Here is a 19,649-nt window from a genome sequence, read left to right as displayed (position 1 = left end):
AAAATAAAATGAAAATCGAGTAATCATTATTATGCATAAAGATGTCATGTGTAACACCGAAGATTTTGACCTAGATGTAATGATTAGTCCAAGAGAGGGATTAAAGATTAAATGAAAGTATAAACTTTAGAATAAAAGGGGGTGTTGAGAGTCATTAATTATAATTCATCTGTGTTTATTATTAGAAAATCAGAACTGTGGTTACAAAAGCATTTTCCAATAGTAAAACATGAGAAAGATCGAGATCGTGATGTGTTCTTGGAGTAAGAAAAAACGAAAGTAGCAACAAATGTTTAGCAAGATACCATTCAATTAAAACATAACTTTCGTTGTTGAATCGGTGTTTGAAGGGTGGGCTAAAATGAGCCAACAACGTAAGTTTAAATGGTCGACCAAAAGGAAGTAACCCCTTTTGAATCGGTGTTTTAATGCTTGAACTGTAATATTATATATTCTTGAGAGTGATAAGTATTTTAATAATGGTGTTATTATCAATCTGATTTTAAGCAATTTAATATTTTGTTATATGTAAAAAAAATACAAAAATTAAAACAACGCATAAAACTTTTGACAATCATACCCATTGAATTTTAACAACCAAATGCATTTAATTAGGGATATTATAATCAATTTTATTATACTTTTAATATTATTTTTATAATTTGTTAACGTATATACAACTGTAACAGAAATTACGTCATTTTTGTTGAACATTTCTTCTTCAACATTCTATTTATTAAATAGATTTTTTTATGAAAATATATGCAAAATCAAATCAATTTTTTTTGGGTCGGATATGGTTTGAAATTCAATCTTTTTTTTGAACGGATACAGTAAAAGTGAAAAATCAAATTAATTTTTTTTTTACAATTTTGATAAGTTACTCTTACTAGTCTTAAGATAACTGGACTTATCAACATACTCAAACGTCTATTTTACCTGTATTAAAAAAATAAAACTTATACTGCTTCTATCAATTAATGTGACATTTTCTGCTAAAATTTTCATCAGTTAAATAATAAATAATTTTGCATTGCTTGTGTTTGCCTATTAGTTTTAGTGCACCGTTATGATATGCTACTTTTACAAGAATGGTTATCAAAATCTGTTTTTTAACGGATCAGATTTAATAGTCGTTCTGTTAGCTTCGCTCGGAAACAAATACACAATTATGCATGAACAACAATAATTGAAACATTAAAACAACAATATAACGTGTTAGGAGGAATATAAAATGGTGATAAAATGTGGGTACCCCCTACCCATCCAACATCCCCGCCGTTCATCTCCATATGCATGTTCCCATTTTCAGACTTGTATTCATGTATTTGCCACCTCTTTCTCTTTGGCATTTTATCAAACATCTGCCCTTCATCTCTCTCTCTCTCTCTCTCTCTCCCTGAATCTCTATTTCTTCTAACTAAACCTCTGATTCACAAATGGAAAGCCGGAACTCAGAGATGCCATGCAAGATCAGAAAGCGGAGGTTTCCGACAGCTTCGTCGTCATCATTTGCAAACAATAATATCTCGCAATTTTTGGTTGAAAAAACACGATCTGATTCACCGAGAAATGAGAAATGCATCAACATGTTGGATCGGAGTAAGTGTAAAGAAGAAGAATCGGCGACGACGATGACCGTGAAGAAATCAGATACTGATAACCGAGTGAATAAAGTGATCGATAAATCAATTACAAATGTGGATCGATCTCGAAACAAGAGTCGCACCTCATCTGGTCGTGTTGCTACTCCCGAGGTTTGTTATGATTTCTGGTCAACTTTACTTCACAATTTGTTCAATCATACCAAAATTACTGGATCCCACTTGCTTGCATTCCTTTAATAAAACAAGACGATAAATACAATTTTGAACACTTTGGTCTTTCGCTGATAAAATTAAATTTTTGTTGTTTTTTTTTACCGGATAACATAAATTTATTCGGTAAAAGATATGGTTTTTATCAGTAATTTTACGTTGTGATTTTAACAATTAGGAATCTTAATTATCTGGTAACTGAGACGGATGACCCGTACTCAGTTGATGTTTATTGAATGAGAAACGTTAATATTATATTGTTTTGATGATCAAGAATTTTACCTGTAAGATAAGTAAAAATAATAACTTTTACTGCAAAAGTGTTTACCTGGTTTTATTGGTAAACGACTCCTTAAACAAAGTTAAACTTTAAAGGAATTCCTGTATACTGTTGGATGAATATCTCTTAATAATACTAGAAGAGTACTCGCACAATATAACGATATATATCTTCATTTTAATGTTTCGTTTTATTATTTGTCTTTGTTGATATGATACGACTTATGTGGTTTTAAGAAAGATAATGTTTTTACGATTTAGTGAAGTAATTTATTTTTGTCTTGACGATAAAATTTTATAAAGATAATGATTCTGTTAGAACTCAATTATTACATTAATTATATTTTAGATTTTTTATATAAAAAATGAGATGTTTATCATGTACTTGATTATGTTTATCTGTAGTTAGTAATACGAATTTAAAAATAGAGCTTTAATAAGTTGTATTTATGCATAATTTACTTGTAATCTTAAATTTTAAGTAATATGCACTAATATACAGTACTTCATGCATAAAGAATGACTTTTAATAGTTTTTGTCAAATGTTTTATAATATAGATATTTTTTTAGGAACTGACTCATAAGACGTCGTTTTACTGTTATAAAATACATTTCTCCACTAGAATTCAATGTAATTTCAAAATGAAGATATTACAACTTTTCATAGGAAAGACAATTCCATTATTTATACGGAGAGAAATATATGATTCAAGTGAAACTTTGTATATAAAATATAAATTCATTATTAGTTTGTTTAGTGAAAGTAGGGAGTTACTACCCTTGTGATACAAACTGCTTTCTCCGCCTTAAAATAAATGTCCATATTTTTATTTATGTTTGTCCCAAAAAATATACACTTTAAAAAGTATATAACTAAATTGTCAAATTTGTCCTTGATTAATATATAGATATTTAAGAGTTTTTGAAGAGTAAGAACTTAAATAAGAGTAAAAATGTCATTTGATTAAAAAAATATAATAATTACATATGTTTAAAATTGTATGTCATTTCAATCATGAACCGTTATTGTTATTTTAAGAGAGAGACAGAGAGAATGTTTTAACAAATTTAGAAGAATAATGACCATGAGTTGGGTTCACGTGAGATCAAAGGTTTTTCGTGAGACCCGTAAAATCAATTTATGTTCATTGATCAACTTTATAAATTAATGATCTAATGGTCTAAATTGCACGTTGGCAATTTTGTGATTATTGAAAAGTCTCGTGACGTTTATAAATGTTTAGATTACCAAATTATAGATCTAATCCAATAATTAAGAATTGATTTTACGGGTCTCATGAAAAACCGTTGGTGTAACATGATCCCAAATCATAACCATATATTTATATTTGTAGATAACAAATCCACGCTACAAAAATCCTTATCGCTTTGGGGCGAAGAATGGAAGCTTTGAGAGAATGCACTCGGTTTTCGATGCAAACCCATTTCAGGTAATGTTGACTTTTATTTCATTTGGTCAAAGTTATCTTAATCTAAATTATATAATTTAAAATTAAAATATATTTTATTTTAAGACGTCATGTTAAATTCATGATGTTTTATCTCTCTTTTTTTATTAATATAAGTATCAAATATGTTATGTGAGCCGGCTAATCTTAGGGTAACTAACTATTTGTTTTTTGGGTAGTCTGAAGTAATCGTATTTGAACCTCCGTGATCACAAGAGGATTTATATTATTCATTGAATTTAAACATGTGACCCTCAAGGTACTTTTAACTTTTGAAATCAGCTCAAACATATCAGACACTACCTTTACGATTGTTTTTTTAAATGTTATTTCCATAAGTTAAAATTCATGTTATTTTAATAAAGTATATGATGAATATTAAATTAAAAATGAATCTTGATAAACAATGTAGATATCATTTGAAAATGAGTAATTTAAATAAAATCGAACTCTTAATCAATTTGGATTATAATCGTATTTGTAAAGAACTTAAACTTAAGAACAGTATCCAGTAACGGATTGATCGACGACTGATAGTCTCAACGTGATCGTAGTGTATTTTTTTGGAAACGAAAGAATACCTAATATAAATTAATTATTAAATAATGCGGAAAAAGTAAATTAAACTGAAATAAGAATCTTATTAATTATTTAGCATAAATTATTTAATATTTATCGGGCATTACCTCTGGCTCTTGTCCTATAAGTCAGAAACACAGCAAATAGTGGGGTCATTCATGTATACACACATACATATGCGTATTTTTATTAAATTATGGATTTGGTACATGTAATAACGAGTTTTATGGAATTGATCTTTATACTTAATTTACTATGTAAATGATATGGTGGTATGTATTTTTTTTCTCGGATTTAGTCCTTGGACAAACGGTCGTCAACATTCTTTGTTAACTTTAAAGGTATTTTCGTTAACATTTTCTCCATTTTAACATTAACTTTTTCTCTTTTTATATTTTGTGTTTTTGTCTCTCTCTAAATTTATAATATTATAATATATTTAAATTTTAAATTAATATCATATATATATATATATATATATATATGTACATACACATAAAAGAAAACCCCCCTCCCTTCGAGGAACACAATTGAACTCAAAAAGAGTTTGAATTAAGAATTGTTTCTAACACTCTTCTTTCATTCAAACTTTGACAATCCCAATTGAATGCAAAAGTTCTCATGTTTTGTGAAAGTTAAGCTTTTGTCATCAGATCAGCAAGCCGTTCCTTTATACTGCAACTTTCTAGTTCAACCTTTTTTTAGCCAAGAGTTCTCAAATGAAATGGTGTTTGATTTCAATGTATTTGGTCCGACTGTGGAAAACCGGATTTCTTCCCAACATGATAGCCGACTCGTTATCAGACAATAGCTTCGTTGCCTTGATTTGCTTCATTCCAATATCACCCGTGAGTCTTTGTAGCCAAACGGCTTGACAAGAGGTGGTTGTCACAACCACATAATCAACTTCGGTTGTCGAGAGCGTCACAGTTACTTGTTTTTTTGAACTCCAGGAGACTGCAGCGGACCCGAGTATGAAACAATTTCATACGAGCCACCCAATCACTGTCAATATAGCCTTTGAGGCTAGAATTTTCCACTTTACGGTACCAAATGTCGACATTTATCTTCCCTGCAAGATACCGCATGACTCTTTTTGCTGCTCCAAAATGATGTCGTCTTGGTTTGTACATGAACCGAGATAAGACCCCAACAATAAAACTCACATCAGGAAGAGTGAATTAAATAAATAAGTCTACCAATTACAGTGGCGGATCTAGAAACTATTATAGTTGGGGGGCACACTTAGGAGGGTCGAAAAAATTTCGAAACCGAACAATTCGTCCGAACCAAAAAAAGGTTTCGGGTTTCCATTTTCATGTTTAAACTGTTCGGTTAACCGAATAAAAATAACTAATGCAGTTGAAATAAGCTAGGCATTGACTCTACAAATGCATTGATGTGGTGGAGAGTGACTTCTAAGGTTTATGTTTTAATCTTTTAGTACTCTTCTAAGTCCTATAAAACTAACCTAACATTTGACATTTTCATTTGATTTGCTTACAAAATTAACCTAACATAAAACATTTACCAAATCACCAATAAGCAAACAACAAAATCAAAGAAGTAATCAAAATTAAAGACTAGAATTTGTAAATTAGAATTTTTACCCAAATTATTTGCTTCAATCCAGTGACTCCAACTCCAAGTCTTCAATTCCAGCCGCGCCCACAGTCGAAACTCGAACTCAATAACAAGATAAAAATCAATGGTTTAGTAACATTTTTATTTGCCTATAAAATTAACCTAAAATTTGACATTTCCATTTGATTTGCCTAATTGCCTACAAAATTACCTACAAAATTAACCAACAAAATTAACCTAAAACATTTACCAATTACCACAAAATTAAGCAACAAAATTAACCTAAAATACCTAACCTAAAGCATTTACCAATTACCACAAAATTAAGCAACAAAATTAACCTAAAATACCTAAAGAAGTGAGGTCGCACACAGGCGGCACAGGCGCACAGCAATCAGCAGGTGAGGTTGCAGGCTCGCAGTCGCAGCGATGAAGTCATGAAGAAGAAGAGAAGAACTGAAGAAGTGAGGTCAGCTGGTTGCCTGGTCAGGTCGGCGGTCGCACCGTCGAAGACTCGCAGCGGCACCCTCGCAGGCGTGTATGCGGTAGCCGCCTTGCCGGTATGTCTTCACTCCCTTCACAATCACAGTTCACTCTCCGACTCTCGTTTCTTCCTGCACTGAAGAGGGGCCTCCTACCTCATCTTGTTGGGGGCCCAATTACACCTAATCTCAAAATACAAGTAAATTTTTTTTTGGGCTTTCATATAACATTTTTGTTGGGGGCCAGGACCTCTACGCCCTCTTATTGCATCCGCCCCTGACCGATTAAGCTTTTGTACAAGATTGCATCTGTTATGCTTGTTTCAATATATGACCTCAACTTCTCATTTGTGTTCATTGGGGTGTTGGCAAACTTACAATTGAGCATATTGAACCTTTCCAACATGTCTTTGACATACTTTCTTTGTGACATGAATATTCCAACATATGTTTGACTCACTTCTAGCCCCATAAGGTATTTTAGTTGGGGTGTTCATTGGGGTGTTGGCAAACTTACAATATGTTTGACTCACTTCTAACCCCAAATCAGTGAAACCCTCTCGATATTTTTTTGAAAACAACAATGAGTTTAAAAGATGAAGAACAAATCTATACTATACGACAACGATGCGGGAAGAGGTGATGACCAACGATGAATGAGGAAGTGATCGATGATGGAAGAGGAGATGACCAACGATGGGAGACGATGAGCTAGCCGACCTACGATAGGGGAAGAGGTGATGACCGATGATAGGGGGAGGAGATGACCTATGATGGAAGACGATGAGCTAGCTGACCTGTGATGGGGGAGGAGGCGATGACCGACTATAGGGAAGAGGTGATGACCGATGACAGGGGGAGGAGGAGGTGATCAAGGATGGAGGAGGAGATGACCAATGATGGGAGACGATGAGCCAGATAACCTATAATGGGGGAGGAGGCGATGACTGGCGATAGGGAAGAGGTGATGATCGGCGATAGTGGGAGGAGGAGATGACCAACGATGGGAGATGATGAGCTAGCGGACCTACGATGGGGAGGAGGCGATGACCGGTGAGAGGGGAAAAGGTGATGACGGGTGACAGGGGGAGGAGGAGATGACCAACGATGGAGGAGGAGGTGATCGATTTGGTAGGTTTTCCTTGTGGAGGCGTATGTGTCTATTTAATATGATAAGGGGCATTCCTGGAATAACTATGGGTAAGTGCTAATGACAGGTCTACTTTGATTGTGCGAATAAGCACCTGGCTGTAGTATTAAGACACAAGCGAACACTCCTTTATGACTTACCGAATAAGCCATATAGGCTATGCAGCTCATTAAGCCACAACCGAACAGTCACTAACTTGGACTAAAAAAGAGTTTGAATTAACATTTATTTCTAACACCCCTCAACCATCCATCACCGACCCAACAACCATCATTCCACCCCCTCTCCCCCGTCCTTCCCTCTTCTTCAATGACAACCATCAACCTCCACCATAACCTTCATTTTCTCCAATGACAACTTCCACCCTATCACCACTACCACTTCCATCTTCAAGGTGGCGTGGCCACTGTTAAACAAACATTGAGAAGTTCCGACGATGTAGTTTAAGGTCGTGTGTGTGTGTATATATATATATATACACACACACATAAATGTTGGTGGGTAGTGAATTTGTTGTGGGAAGAGTGCGTTATGACCCGTGGCCGCTTGGCTTCTCGGTTGTTAGTAAAGACTCAAACGGAGCAGCTTTAAAGAAAGAGGAAGTTGCAAGTGCGGGGAGGAGAGTGAGGTTGGTTTCACTTGAAAATCCCATCGACAAGAGGTGTTGTGTGTGTGAGAGGGAAGACTTTTATATAATAATATTAATATAATATTTTTATACTAGTTTATTTGAGATCAATTAGAAACAAATATTAAAATGTGAGAAAAGAACAAAAATACCCCCAAGTTAATGGACGCTAGTGGATGGTCGTTCGATCCAGGTTCAAATCTGTAAAAAAATACATACTATCAGGTCATGTAAATAATAAATGAAGTCCAAGGACTAATTTCGTAAAAAACTGTATACCAAAAGGACTAAATCTATAACTTATTTTAAATTATTTTTTCGTGTTGACATCACTTGTATAACCAAAGTCTCTTGTTATAATTTAACAAGAAAACTTGAATTATTTTGTCAACTTGGTCACCTCCCTCAACCTTGACACAATAATTATGTTCCCCATTACATTAAGTTATCTCTTTATGCTGAATTTAATACAATTAATAGTTGTTTTGCTACATTAGTATTCTTTTTTTCCTGTTATAATCATATTAAAACTGTAAAACTTTTGTACGAGTAACATACAAAACAAAATATGAAAGTTAATGTCATATTAAAAAGGAAAAAGTCTAAAAAATCCCAATGAACTTTATTGTTTGGAATGGTTAAGTGTTTGGATAATTTTTTGAAACAAATAAGTCTTTGAACATTTCAAAACCTATTAAATAAATTCTTGGACTTTTTAAAACCTGTTAGATATATTCTCATGACCTATAAAACTGATTAATGTGATAAAATAAGGGGAAAAATCTGGAAAAAAGCCCAATGAACTTTCACATTTTCAACGTTTAAGTCTCTAAACATTTTTTAAATCAAAAAAGTACTTACATATATAAAATGAAACAAATATATCACAAAGATACCTACATTTAAAAAAAATTATTGATGAAATATATTTTGATAAAAAATAAAAAATATTTTGTAAGTGATTTTTTAAATTAAAAAATTAAAAAAAAATTAAAAAACATTAATAATTATATTTTTTATTAAAAATAAAATATATTTCGTTTATGATATCTCAAATTAAAATAAATAAATAAATATTAAAAAAAAATTACTATGAAATTAATTTTTGTTTACAAATAAAAATATATTTTATTTTTGATTAAAATAAATTTCATCAGTAAGTTTTTAAATCTTTTTTTAATTAGTAATCATTTTTAAATATTTTTTTTATTTTTTTAATTTGAAAAATCACTGAAAGAATATRTTTTATTTTTAATTAAAATAAATTTTATCAATAATTTTTTTTAAATGTAATTAATTTTTTGGTATATTTGTTTATTTTTATAGATTAAGGTACTATTTTGGTTCAAAAAATGTTTAGAGACTTAATCGTTCAAAATATGAAAGTTCATTGCTTTTTTAGAATTTTTTCATCATTTTACCATATTAACCAGTTGTATAGATCATAAAGATGTATCTAACATGTTTTACAAAGTCCAATGAATTATTTAACATGTTTTAAAATGTCCAAAGATTTATTTGTTCCAAAAAATTGTTCAAGGACTTAATCGTTCCAAACACTAAAGTCCATTGGGCTTTTTAGACTTTTTCCTATTAAAAACTTGTAAATTAAAACAAAAAAATGTTTAAAATGACAAAGTGAAAAAAAAGATCGAAGAGTCTGTTTTGTTTTTATCGATAAATTGGCCGTGTTTGACAAGAAAGTTGTTGCGTCATTTTTAATGAATTTGATTGTTCAGGAAAAATTTGGACCTTTTGGCGAGGTTGAAACCGAGACCAAGAACCAAAAGCGTTCAATGCTAAAACCGACCAACGAGCTGAATGAGATTAAACAGTCGCTCACAATATCCAGAGAATTGCTGAAACTTCTAACGCACGTTTGGACCGTGGACACGAACCGTGGCTGCAATTCAATGACCATTTCCCTCTCCTCAACCCTGAATCACGAGCTCAACAAGGCTCGGTCTCAAGTCAACAAGTTAATCCAAGAACAACGGTCCCACAACACAACGTCGTCTGAATCCTACGAGCAAGATAAGGTTCGTTTCGCGATCAGGACCGTAGCACGGGAATTGGAGATTGAAAAGAAACTCAGACGACAAACAGAGCGAATGAACAAGAAATTAGGCCGAGAACTAGCAAATACAAAGTCTTCTTTATCGAAAGCCATAGAAAAATCTGAAACGGAGAAGCGAGCAACCGAGATTTTGGAGCAATTATGTGAAAAGATGGCACTCGAAATCGAAGAAGATAGAATTGAGCTCGAAGAGCTGAAAAAGGAATCTGAAAGAGTTCGCGAAGAAATGGAAGAAGAGAGGGAGATGCTTCGTGTAGCTGATATCTTACGTGAAGAACGAGTCCACATGAAGCTCTCGGACGCCAAATACGAGTACGAGGATAGACATGCCCAAGTGAACATGATAGCACGTGACCTCGAAGAGCTTTTAGAAGTCGATAACAACACAAACCATCTGAAGAAGAAAATACCGAGGGTCTTATCATGGTATGAAAGCACGGCGAACAACAATGGCGAAGACGAAAACAACACGAGGGACGAAACTACAAGCCTGGTATGGTACGAGAACAACAGTCATAAAGTGGTAAATGACGAAAACGCCCTAGGAGAGAAATTATTAAACAAGGGTGAAGTGGTAAATGACGAAAATACCCTTTTAACTAGAGATGTATCATGGTATGAGAATGAGAACGAGAACGACAACGACAAGGGCGAAGTGGAAATATACGGAAACATCATTCGAGAGGAAACAACGAGCACGGTACACGAAGCGATGGAACGATACAACTCCGATTGCATCGAGTTGGAATTTGGATTGGATAGGAAGAATGAGAGTGAGGAGGAGGTTTTGGGGATTTCACATTGTTCATATAACATGAAAGAGTATGAAGATGAAATGGAAAGATACAAAATGATCAAAGATCTACGAGATCGTATAGTATCTGGTTCTGACCTTTCACTTGGGTCTTATACCTAACCTCATTTCACATTTTCGTTTCTTATTCTAAAAATAAGAATTACCTTGTTTATATATATTCATTTTTTTATCATTCAAAATTATAAAGTTTAATGGTTTTTTTATTCAAAAAAATAGTTTAAGGACTAAACCATTCAAAATGAGAAAGTTTGTTGGATTTTTTCCCCTTAATTAAATTGGCTTATGACATTTGATTTCAATCTAAAATGCTCGTCATTTTATTTTAAGGGTGTGTAAAACTCGGGAAACCTGATCTGGAAAAAAAATTGGTGTTCGAGGGTTATTAAACCCAACCCGAACTTGAACCCCTTGAACCTGATATTTGAGTGGATATAAGGGTTTGCAAACCATTCATTTGACTCGTTCGAAAACCTGATGGTTCCTAATCCTTATCGCTTCAAGCCTCCTCTCGAAGAAAACCATTACAGGTCTAACTATTATAGCGAATGCCTAAGGCCCGAATTTTTATATTTTATATTTTTTATTAAATTCTTTATATAAAATTTGTATTTCAAATAAACTTATACTAGTAATTTATTTTACACAACTTATTTTGTGATATAAAACCAATCATATTGACACTTATATGTAAAGAGAATTACGGTTACAGGCAAAAATCATGTGAAAAACAAATTCAAGATGAGAAGCGTAAGAAGAGATATGGTCTTTTGATCATTTTTAATTTCAAACCTACCCATTAATCGCGTTTGATACAGGGATTGATATGGCGCATTTCATCTCGGTACATCTTATCCGAATGTGCATCCAAGGGTAGAGATCATTTCTTACGCTTCTCACCTTAACTCTCATTCTCACTGTAACCTAACCCTATGGTTGGTTTACATACCTACTAAAAAGGATCAAAGACCATCAAAATCATAACACCCCACCAATAACGTTAGGTGGCATTTGATTCACAAATTGTTTTTTTGGATGAAATAAAATCTGTTAAAGAAATTTGACTTTGAAAAATTATTATAAAATGTTATTAAGCTTGACCACCTTGGAATCTGTTGAGAAATTGAAATCTATCTATGTGGTTCACGTAATGTAACTTTGGAATTGGAATAAAATATTGCTAAATGACAAAAATGCACTTTTTAAAAATTCTAAATTTATTAAATTAAAAATACATTAATAAAATAATTATTTAACGTGAAACAATATAAAATACATTACCCAAATATAATCATAAATAAACGACATTACTAAATTAATATTAAAATTATCTCAAAACATTTAACTCTTTATCATGTAAAATAGCTAATTCGGAGGTGGTCGACCGTGGTTTAGATCGACAATTGTCGGCGTTGGTTTAGATCAGTGGTGGTCCACGGTGCTTTAGATCGGTGGTGGTCCACGGTGCTTTAGATCGGTGGTGGTCCACATGGTTTAGATGGCGGTGGTCGACCGTGGTTCATATCGGTGGTGGTCGGCAGTGGTTCAGAGGGCGGTGGTCCACGGTGGTTCAGACGGCGGTTGTTCAGATTGGTGGTGGTCGACGGTGGTTCAGAAGACGGTGATCGGCGTTGGTTCAGATCAGTGGTGGTCCACGGTGGTTCAGATTGGTGGTGTTCCACGGTGGTTCAGATGGCGGTAGTCCGCAGTGGTTCAGATCAGCGATGGCTGACAGTGGTTCAGATTGGTAGTAGTCGGAAGTGGTTCAGTTCGATGGTGGTCCACAAAGTTTTAGATCGGTGGTGGTCCACGGTGGTTCAGATACGGGGTGATCCGCGGTGGTTCAGATGGCGGTAGTTGACAGTGGTTCAGATCGGTGGTGGTTCAAATCGGTGGCAGTTTAGATTGGTAGTGGTTCAGATCGGTAGTGATCGGCGGTGGTTCAGATTGATGGTGGCCGGCAATGGTCCAGATCAGTGGTAGTCGCCGATGGTTCAGATCGATGGTGGTCGACGTGGTTCAGATGACGATGGTCAGTGGTGGTTCAGATGGGGATGGTTCAGATCGACCATGGTCGAAGGTGGTCGAAGATGGTCATATTTGGATTTTATGAGACTATGGTATATTAGGTTAAATGCATATTTGGTATTATGAAAATAAAGAATTTCATTTTATCAAAATACCATATGATTGCTAAGAAATGTTAATATCCTTTATTTCTGAACTTTTTAGGATTTTGAAGATAACTTTTGTGAAAAAGAATGAAACAAACGAATGAATGAAATTTGGTCAATAAAATTCAACATTCCAATTCCAGATTCCTTCAGAATCTGTGAACCAAATAAACACTTGACCAACGAGTATCAAAACGAACTCATGCAAACATAATCAACAAGGACAAACTAAAAATGGATCCCTCCTCAACCTTTGTTCAAACTAAAAGTCTTTCCACTTTCAACCCAGGGAACATTGTGAAGAAAAAACAGCCAAACAAACAAACTAAACCACCGAAAATAAGGTCGATTGATTTGTTCAACGAAACCCAAGGGTGGTTTGGTAAATTTACAATGTACAACGATGGAGTCTCACAACTTTAGCCCAACGGGTAAAGAGGTGGATATCAATGTACAACAAGGACAACGATAAGCACTCCAGTAACATAGGTGCAAATAAAGCAAGAATAGCAAGCAAAATATAGAATGTTGAGAAATCATAGTTTAACTTTAACAGCGAATGCGGACCCTCGAGACTTATTTGTGAGAGCTTTCTGTCTTTTCGGATGTGAAAGAGACCGGGGTTGCTGGATGATCCCTCACCATCAGGCTAAGCACTTCGGGTCTTGCATAATGCCCAACTACGTCAAAATCAAACTTTGCCCGTGCAATTTCTCCAAGATCTATGCCAAATTTAGCCATTACCGTGTCAAGAACTTAAAACACATAGCATTTAGTTGTATATAGATTCAATATCGCATACATTTATTCACACTGCTTATCACAAGATAACAAATAAACCAAACATACCCATTATATCTTTTTTGAAAGTAGGGTCTGACATACGCAGGCCTTTCCTATGCCCAGGGATAGAGAGGCTTACCACAAGATAACACATATATGCATCAAAGTTTCAGAGCATGGGATTACATATATATATAGGCAAAGGATCGTGTGAGAAGAGAAGTTATGGTGAGAAGTAAGAAGAGATCTGAACCTTGATCACTATTAATCTCATGCACACCCATGAATTGCGCTTTAGAAGGGAATTGACCCGGTGCATCTTGGTTCACTTCATTAGTGTTGACATTCAATTAGAATTGATCCAAGAGTGGAGATATAACTATCTTTTCCACCTCGTGAAATGCTGACCGTGGATGAACTAATTGATGGTTAAAATGAGGTGGCATCGGTTGTACAAATGGAATAGGTTACAAAATAAACCACCTCAATATAACTAATAATAGAAGGGTAATGAGTTTCTTCATCTCATAATTAAGGATAGAATTGAAACAATAGGCACTTACTTGGTTACTTTTGAAAGTGGACTATTATTTTGGTACAAACTAAAATAGAAACGTGGACACTTATTCTGGACGAAGGGAGTATTTGTTTACTTTCCATTTTCATCTAATCACTCAAACATGTTCAAAGACCTTTTCTAGATTAAAGAAAACCAAAAAAGATTAAGTGGTCTTGTTTATTTTATCGGTTTACTTTTTTTCCCATTAGGTCCTGTATGGGTCAATTTGTCTATCCACGAGATGGGAGACCTATGGGTTTGAGGGCGGCAAACAGAGAGTGTTGAATTATTTCTGATGACATACCTAAATCAGCTGTGATAAGTGCTTCCCCATCATAATTTGGTCCTGCAAGAACCGTCCCAGATGGTGAAATTATGACACTGCCACCGGCACAAACAACAGATTCTGGCGTGAGATCTTCTTCCGTTCCAGAAAAAACATATTCCGGAGGAGCAGGGTAATCTTTTCTACGACAAAACTGGTTTGCTGATAAAACAAAGCATCCACCCTCCAACGCAATGTGGGTCATCGATGCTTGCCAAACTTCCCTAGAATCAGCTGTTGGTGCACAATATATTTCGATTCCTGTCCACATGAAAGGTAATAATAAGGATAATTACAAAATTCTCAGGGTTTACTCCAACTGCAGATGCTGCCATAAATTCTCATTAGTTAAAACTAGCTATTAAGCCATTAACTGTCTGTTGGCAGATAAACTAGTCATGGTTGGTAAAAACTAACTGACAAACTATATGACAAGGTAAAATGTTTGAAAAATATGGAAGGGGCATAATTGGAAAAAATGAAATAAAAATAAAAATCATGAGCTTATTGAAACCCTACTAGAAGTAGCTTTCCAAAAAGTTAGCTTATAAGCTAGTTTATGGCTAACCAAACTAGGTTCGTTTGGTTCGGTTTCTGTAGAAACTACTGTGTGTTGGGGTGGGGGGGTGGGGGGGGGGGGGATGAGAATGCAAAAATGGTTAAGCAGTATTTTTGGGTGTAGAGTGAACCTTTAGCATACATTGCTGTCCTTAGTAGCGGCATTTTATTCTCCCAACAAATGGCAGCACCAATTTTCCCGATTGGGGTATCAAAAACTGGAACAGTTGAGCCATCACCAAAGCCCCAAATTATGCGCTCCAAGCCTGTTGGCATGAGCTTCCTGTGCTTCCCAAGGTAGCATCCTAGGTTATCGAAAAAAAGAACTGTACAGTAAAGAGTATATCCATCTCTCTCTATAACTCCCATCACCAAAAACACCTTATATTTTCCAGCCATTGCTGCCAATCGATCAACTTCAGGACCTGCATTTATGACCAAGAGTTCAAGGAAACTATATGACTGCACCTCAATCTCACAAAAAAAAAAAACACAATCTGAAACACGACACTAAGAAAGAAAATTCGTTTCTTGTTATGGAGCCCATTTAGTGCCATTATGACTCAATTAGACCCGTCGAGGAGAAATAGGCCAATTATACCCACCAAGTCCGAAATGACCAGTAATGTCTTAACAGACTTATTTTGACCCATTTAGTGCCATTATGAACCAGCAAGACTCTTTAAGGAGAATTAGGCCCATTACACCCACTAAGACCAAATGGACTCATTAAGAAATGCATGGTTTTACTTTACCAGGTACATTGATGGCTGCAGCATGGTACTTGCGGAAATCCTCTTTACCCTTAAGTGTACGGTTACCGATGCTTACACCAAAATTTGAGCCTCGAGGATATCCACCCACAAATGCTTCTGGAAAGACAACCAACTGGGATCCAAATGAAACGGCTTCAGCTAACAATCTCTCCGCCTTATCTGACAAATGGCAACATAAACATATATTCATCAGCTCAACAACTAGTAAATATCAGATAATTTAAACATCAAAAGGCAGATTAGTTGAAACTGGCAACATGAAAAAGCACATGCTTGACTGAGCTCATGATTTACGTCTTATTAATTAAACAGGAACCGGAAATAGCTATACGAGAATACATAATCAAACTAGACTATTACAACTTCCTTTACAGTGATGTGAGATGAAGTCTACCATTTGTTTGAAACACCTTCAGTTGCTTCAAGTAACAGAAGAACTCTATTAATGATTTGCAAAAGATCATCAACCAGTAATCATTTAAGCCACAATCTATTACTTTATATCATCCATAGTTGTATACCCCATATAATTCAGCAGCCCACTAAATAAAGAACCAATGTCGCCGTTGGAATAGCCACACTTCAAATCCTGAAGATCCCAATATTAAAGCAATCCCTTTAGAAGAGAACTCGGAGTCGAGTTCTTCCGAAGTGGAGGAGGCTGATATAGAGAGGCTAGCAAGAATGATCAAGGATTAGCTCAAAACTACAAAAACGAGCAAACAGAAGGTCCCGCGGTTTTCCTCGCGACCTACGTCGCCAGAAAAGCCGCGCCAAACACTAGAATCTCAAATAGGGGAAACAAAAGGTCCCACGACCTTTCCTGCGAACAAGGCTGTGGTCCTTCCCGCGTGACTCATTGTTCTCCTTCCTGCAGGTCTAGTTGTACATGTCCTCTGACGGGTCCACAGCTATCTTATTCGTTTTTTCCCTTTATCCTTAATTATTTTATTAGTTTCATATTTGGATCACAATTAGTTTAATTTAAGTTTTAGTAGCCATCTCTTAGAAGCTATTTTTTTAGACTATAAATAGGACCTAATGTTTTCATTATTATAAAGATCATCAATTATTAAAAGTTCTTCTCTTTGAGAGTTTCTCTTGAGTCTTTAAGTTCTACTATTCGTAATTCTCAATTGTTAACGGGTATAGAAGCTTGTCAATTCTTTCCGCACTTCCTACTGCGTCAATTGCCCATAGTTTAATTTTTCTCACTTGTTTCATATTGATAGATAGAATATCTTGTTATACGAATTGCACTATCATCGATTTTCAATTCACAGACTCGGGTAAGTGGATTGGGAAGTTCTTTGCTCACATAACGTTTTCTGTTTATACATTGAAATCCAGTTTCGACAAACATATTTCATTGAGAATATAACCCAATTAGAGATTCATTTCACTTAAATTGAGTTATAAAGAAATGCAGAAAGGCAACCCCAATAACAGCCATTTATCACCCTTATTGCAAGAGAAGGATAAACAGAATGCCTGTACAGAAACAACATAGATATTGAATAACTGGAAATGACAATACCAGCCTACAAGTCCCTGATGCTCAACAGTACACTACAAACATTGCCACAGAAAACCAAGTTAACTTATCACCTTCATATGATTAGCTGACCTCCAGAAAGAACTAAATACATATCTAAACGGAATGCAGATGAATTGATATATCGGCAAAACAATTTCACAACTTTCATGAACCATCTCGTCTTTCATTTTGTTCTCTAGAATTTCCAACTCGCATTTAAATATCTTAAATCCAGTTCATTTCACTAGGCACATAACTTTAGTATATAACATAAGAAATAAAAGTTGGGATCTATTTAGTTTTTGCATTACAAACCCAATTAGGAATACACTTTCTTTTAGTTTTGATGAACTTATTATCTTGTTCCTCCCACACAAAACATACACTAGTTCATTAGAAGTATGTCAAATTCATAGATAGAGAGCATAAAACGCATGACCTACTCAATTTTCTTTCATGAGTCTACTGTCATTATTGCGATCATTTATTTTCACTTGTACAAAAGTTGGAACATAGAACTGTCCATGAATTATGTACTTCTGCCAATCATGTCAAGATCACAAATTAAAGAACATAGGGGAACAGACCACAAATATAATTGAAAACACAGCTGCAGGAACTGCTGGGGGATGAAGAAAGTGAACCAAACCTAGGGTAGCAGGAGTATCATAGAAGATGGTGGAGGCCTGGACAATGGTGGCTCGAACAGTTGAGGCAGAAGAGTCAGAAGAACCCATGTCGACTTCGGTGAATACAGCACCATCGTTTCCAGTTGTTGAATCTAGTGCCATTGATTTTCTTTCACTCCTCTTGTCTTCTAACCACGAACAGGATCACCTATATCTTTCTGCTTATTGATGCCAAATATTATTATATGAAGAAGCAATATAACTTAAACAAGATCGTGTGAAGCTCTACTCATCAAACCCTTCAACCTCATTAGAGAAATACTTTTAAAGAAGTTTGCTATATTGAGATCAGAAAATCCAATAAAATACAAAAGTTCTCTTAAAGCAAACAACCCTTTCAATAGCCTTTTACCATCATCAATGTTATCATTCCATTATGAAAACAAACCATCATCATCATTATTTTGACAGAAAAACCTAATATTATGTTCTTGCCTAAATTTTGAATTGGACTATCAAATAGGTAAAGTGTTAAAGCTTCTGTGAATTCCAAATGCTTTTAGCCATATTCGATTACCCCTTCAAAATTTACAAGAATCATGAACTGAAAATGTTTGTAACAAATGATCAACAGAATCCATTGCAAATTTGTATTAAAAACTGAAATTTACCAGCATCAAACATCAAATTTTCAAACTCTACCTACGGATTGGGGATTCTACAGAACTTAAAAGTGTATGAAAGATAAACATCATCCTCAAAATACTATTTTTAGAACTTGTAACACTAAATTTCACATACAGAACTGAAGCAATAACAACTCAATCAATTCAAGCACACCCCCGACGTCGAAATTTGAAATATATGAATTTTTCGTATTCCAACTTATTTCAAGAACATACTAAAATCCCCAAATATGATACTGGAATTTTAATCGTTTCAATTGGTTACAACCCTCTGCATGCAGTAAGAAAGAAGCTATATGATTGTAGAGGATACAACCCAACCCACGATTGTGCTGAGTTCACAGTGTATCGATAAGTTGAGAAACAGAATGGAAGGATCAAACTTACACAATCGTTGCCAACGGCTTTGATTACGACAATTCCTGCAAAAGAAACGATGAGAAAGAAGTTGAGGAAGCAATTTTGAGCACAGACTCGTCAAATTTCCAAAATCGATTATAATAATTAATAAAAATATTTAATATATTTAGGGCCGTCTTCCCACGCGCTGAACACGGATAAGTGTTTATAAACTCATATTATTTTACTTGAAGAATATGATTTAGACCAAGAATCTTACTTGGTAAGAGAAACAAAGACCGAGAGTTTTATTCGAAAAGTGAAGACGACGATTCTTATCATGTTAAATGCTTATCGGGTAAATTGTTATATACAATGCCGTTTTGGTGGACAAAAGTCTTAC

General features: G+C 34.8%; 2 protein-coding genes across 2 annotated transcripts; one reads left to right on the top strand and one right to left on the bottom strand.

Annotated features, from left to right (window-relative positions):
• Positions 1–1,223: 1,223 nt before the first annotated feature.
• Positions 1,224–11,017, top strand: LOC112528994 (uncharacterized protein F23F12.8-like). The gene is made up of 3 exons (XM_025140078.1): positions 1,224–1,757; positions 3,453–3,548; positions 9,729–11,017. Exons 1-3 carry the CDS (start codon positions 1,440–1,442, stop codon positions 10,980–10,982), a joined length of 1,668 nt encoding a protein of 555 aa, XP_024995846.1. The 5' UTR covers positions 1,224–1,439; the 3' UTR covers positions 10,983–11,017.
• Positions 11,018–13,291: 2,274 nt separating this feature from the next.
• LOC112529711 (bifunctional nitrilase/nitrile hydratase NIT4A) lies at positions 13,292–19,398 on the bottom strand. Its single transcript, XM_025141075.1, has 6 exons — positions 19,295–19,398; positions 18,242–18,439; positions 16,035–16,214; positions 15,411–15,704; positions 14,701–14,982; positions 13,292–13,776 (listed from the first exon to the last, which is right to left on the bottom strand). Exons 2-6 carry the CDS (start codon positions 18,381–18,383, stop codon positions 13,631–13,633), a joined length of 1,044 nt encoding a protein of 347 aa, XP_024996843.1. The 5' UTR covers positions 18,384–18,439; positions 19,295–19,398; the 3' UTR covers positions 13,292–13,630.
• Positions 19,399–19,649: the final 251 nt, after the last annotated feature.

The sequence above is a fragment of the Cynara cardunculus genome (assembly GCF_001531365.2).
Source record: "Cynara cardunculus var. scolymus isolate 2C chromosome LG 16, CcrdV1, whole genome shotgun sequence".
Taxonomy (NCBI): domain Eukaryota; kingdom Viridiplantae; phylum Streptophyta; class Magnoliopsida; order Asterales; family Asteraceae; genus Cynara; species Cynara cardunculus.
This window is presented reverse-complemented; position numbering and strand designations above follow the sequence as displayed.

Excerpts from the sequence above, each read along its gene's own strand:
- LOC112529711 (XM_025141075.1), bottom strand. The coding sequence starts at position 18,383 with ATGGCACTAGATTCAACAACTGGAAACGATGGTGCTGTATTCACCGAA. Across the intron at positions 16,215-18,241 it reads TGATACTCCTGCTACCCTAG|ATAAGGCGGAGAGATTGTTA; the intron begins GTTTGGTTCACT and ends GCCATTTGTCAG. Across the intron at positions 15,705-16,034 it reads TGCAGCCATCAATGTACCTG|GTCCTGAAGTTGATCGATTG; the intron begins GTAAAGTAAAAC and ends TCATAAATGCAG.
- LOC112528994 (XM_025140078.1), top strand. The coding sequence starts at position 1,440 with ATGGAAAGCCGGAACTCAGAGATGCCATGCAAGATCAGAAAGCGGAGG. Across the intron at positions 1,758-3,452 it reads GTCGTGTTGCTACTCCCGAG|ATAACAAATCCACGCTACAA; the intron begins GTTTGTTATGAT and ends TTATATTTGTAG. Across the intron at positions 3,549-9,728 it reads TCGATGCAAACCCATTTCAG|GAAAAATTTGGACCTTTTGG; the intron begins GTAATGTTGACT and ends TTGATTGTTCAG.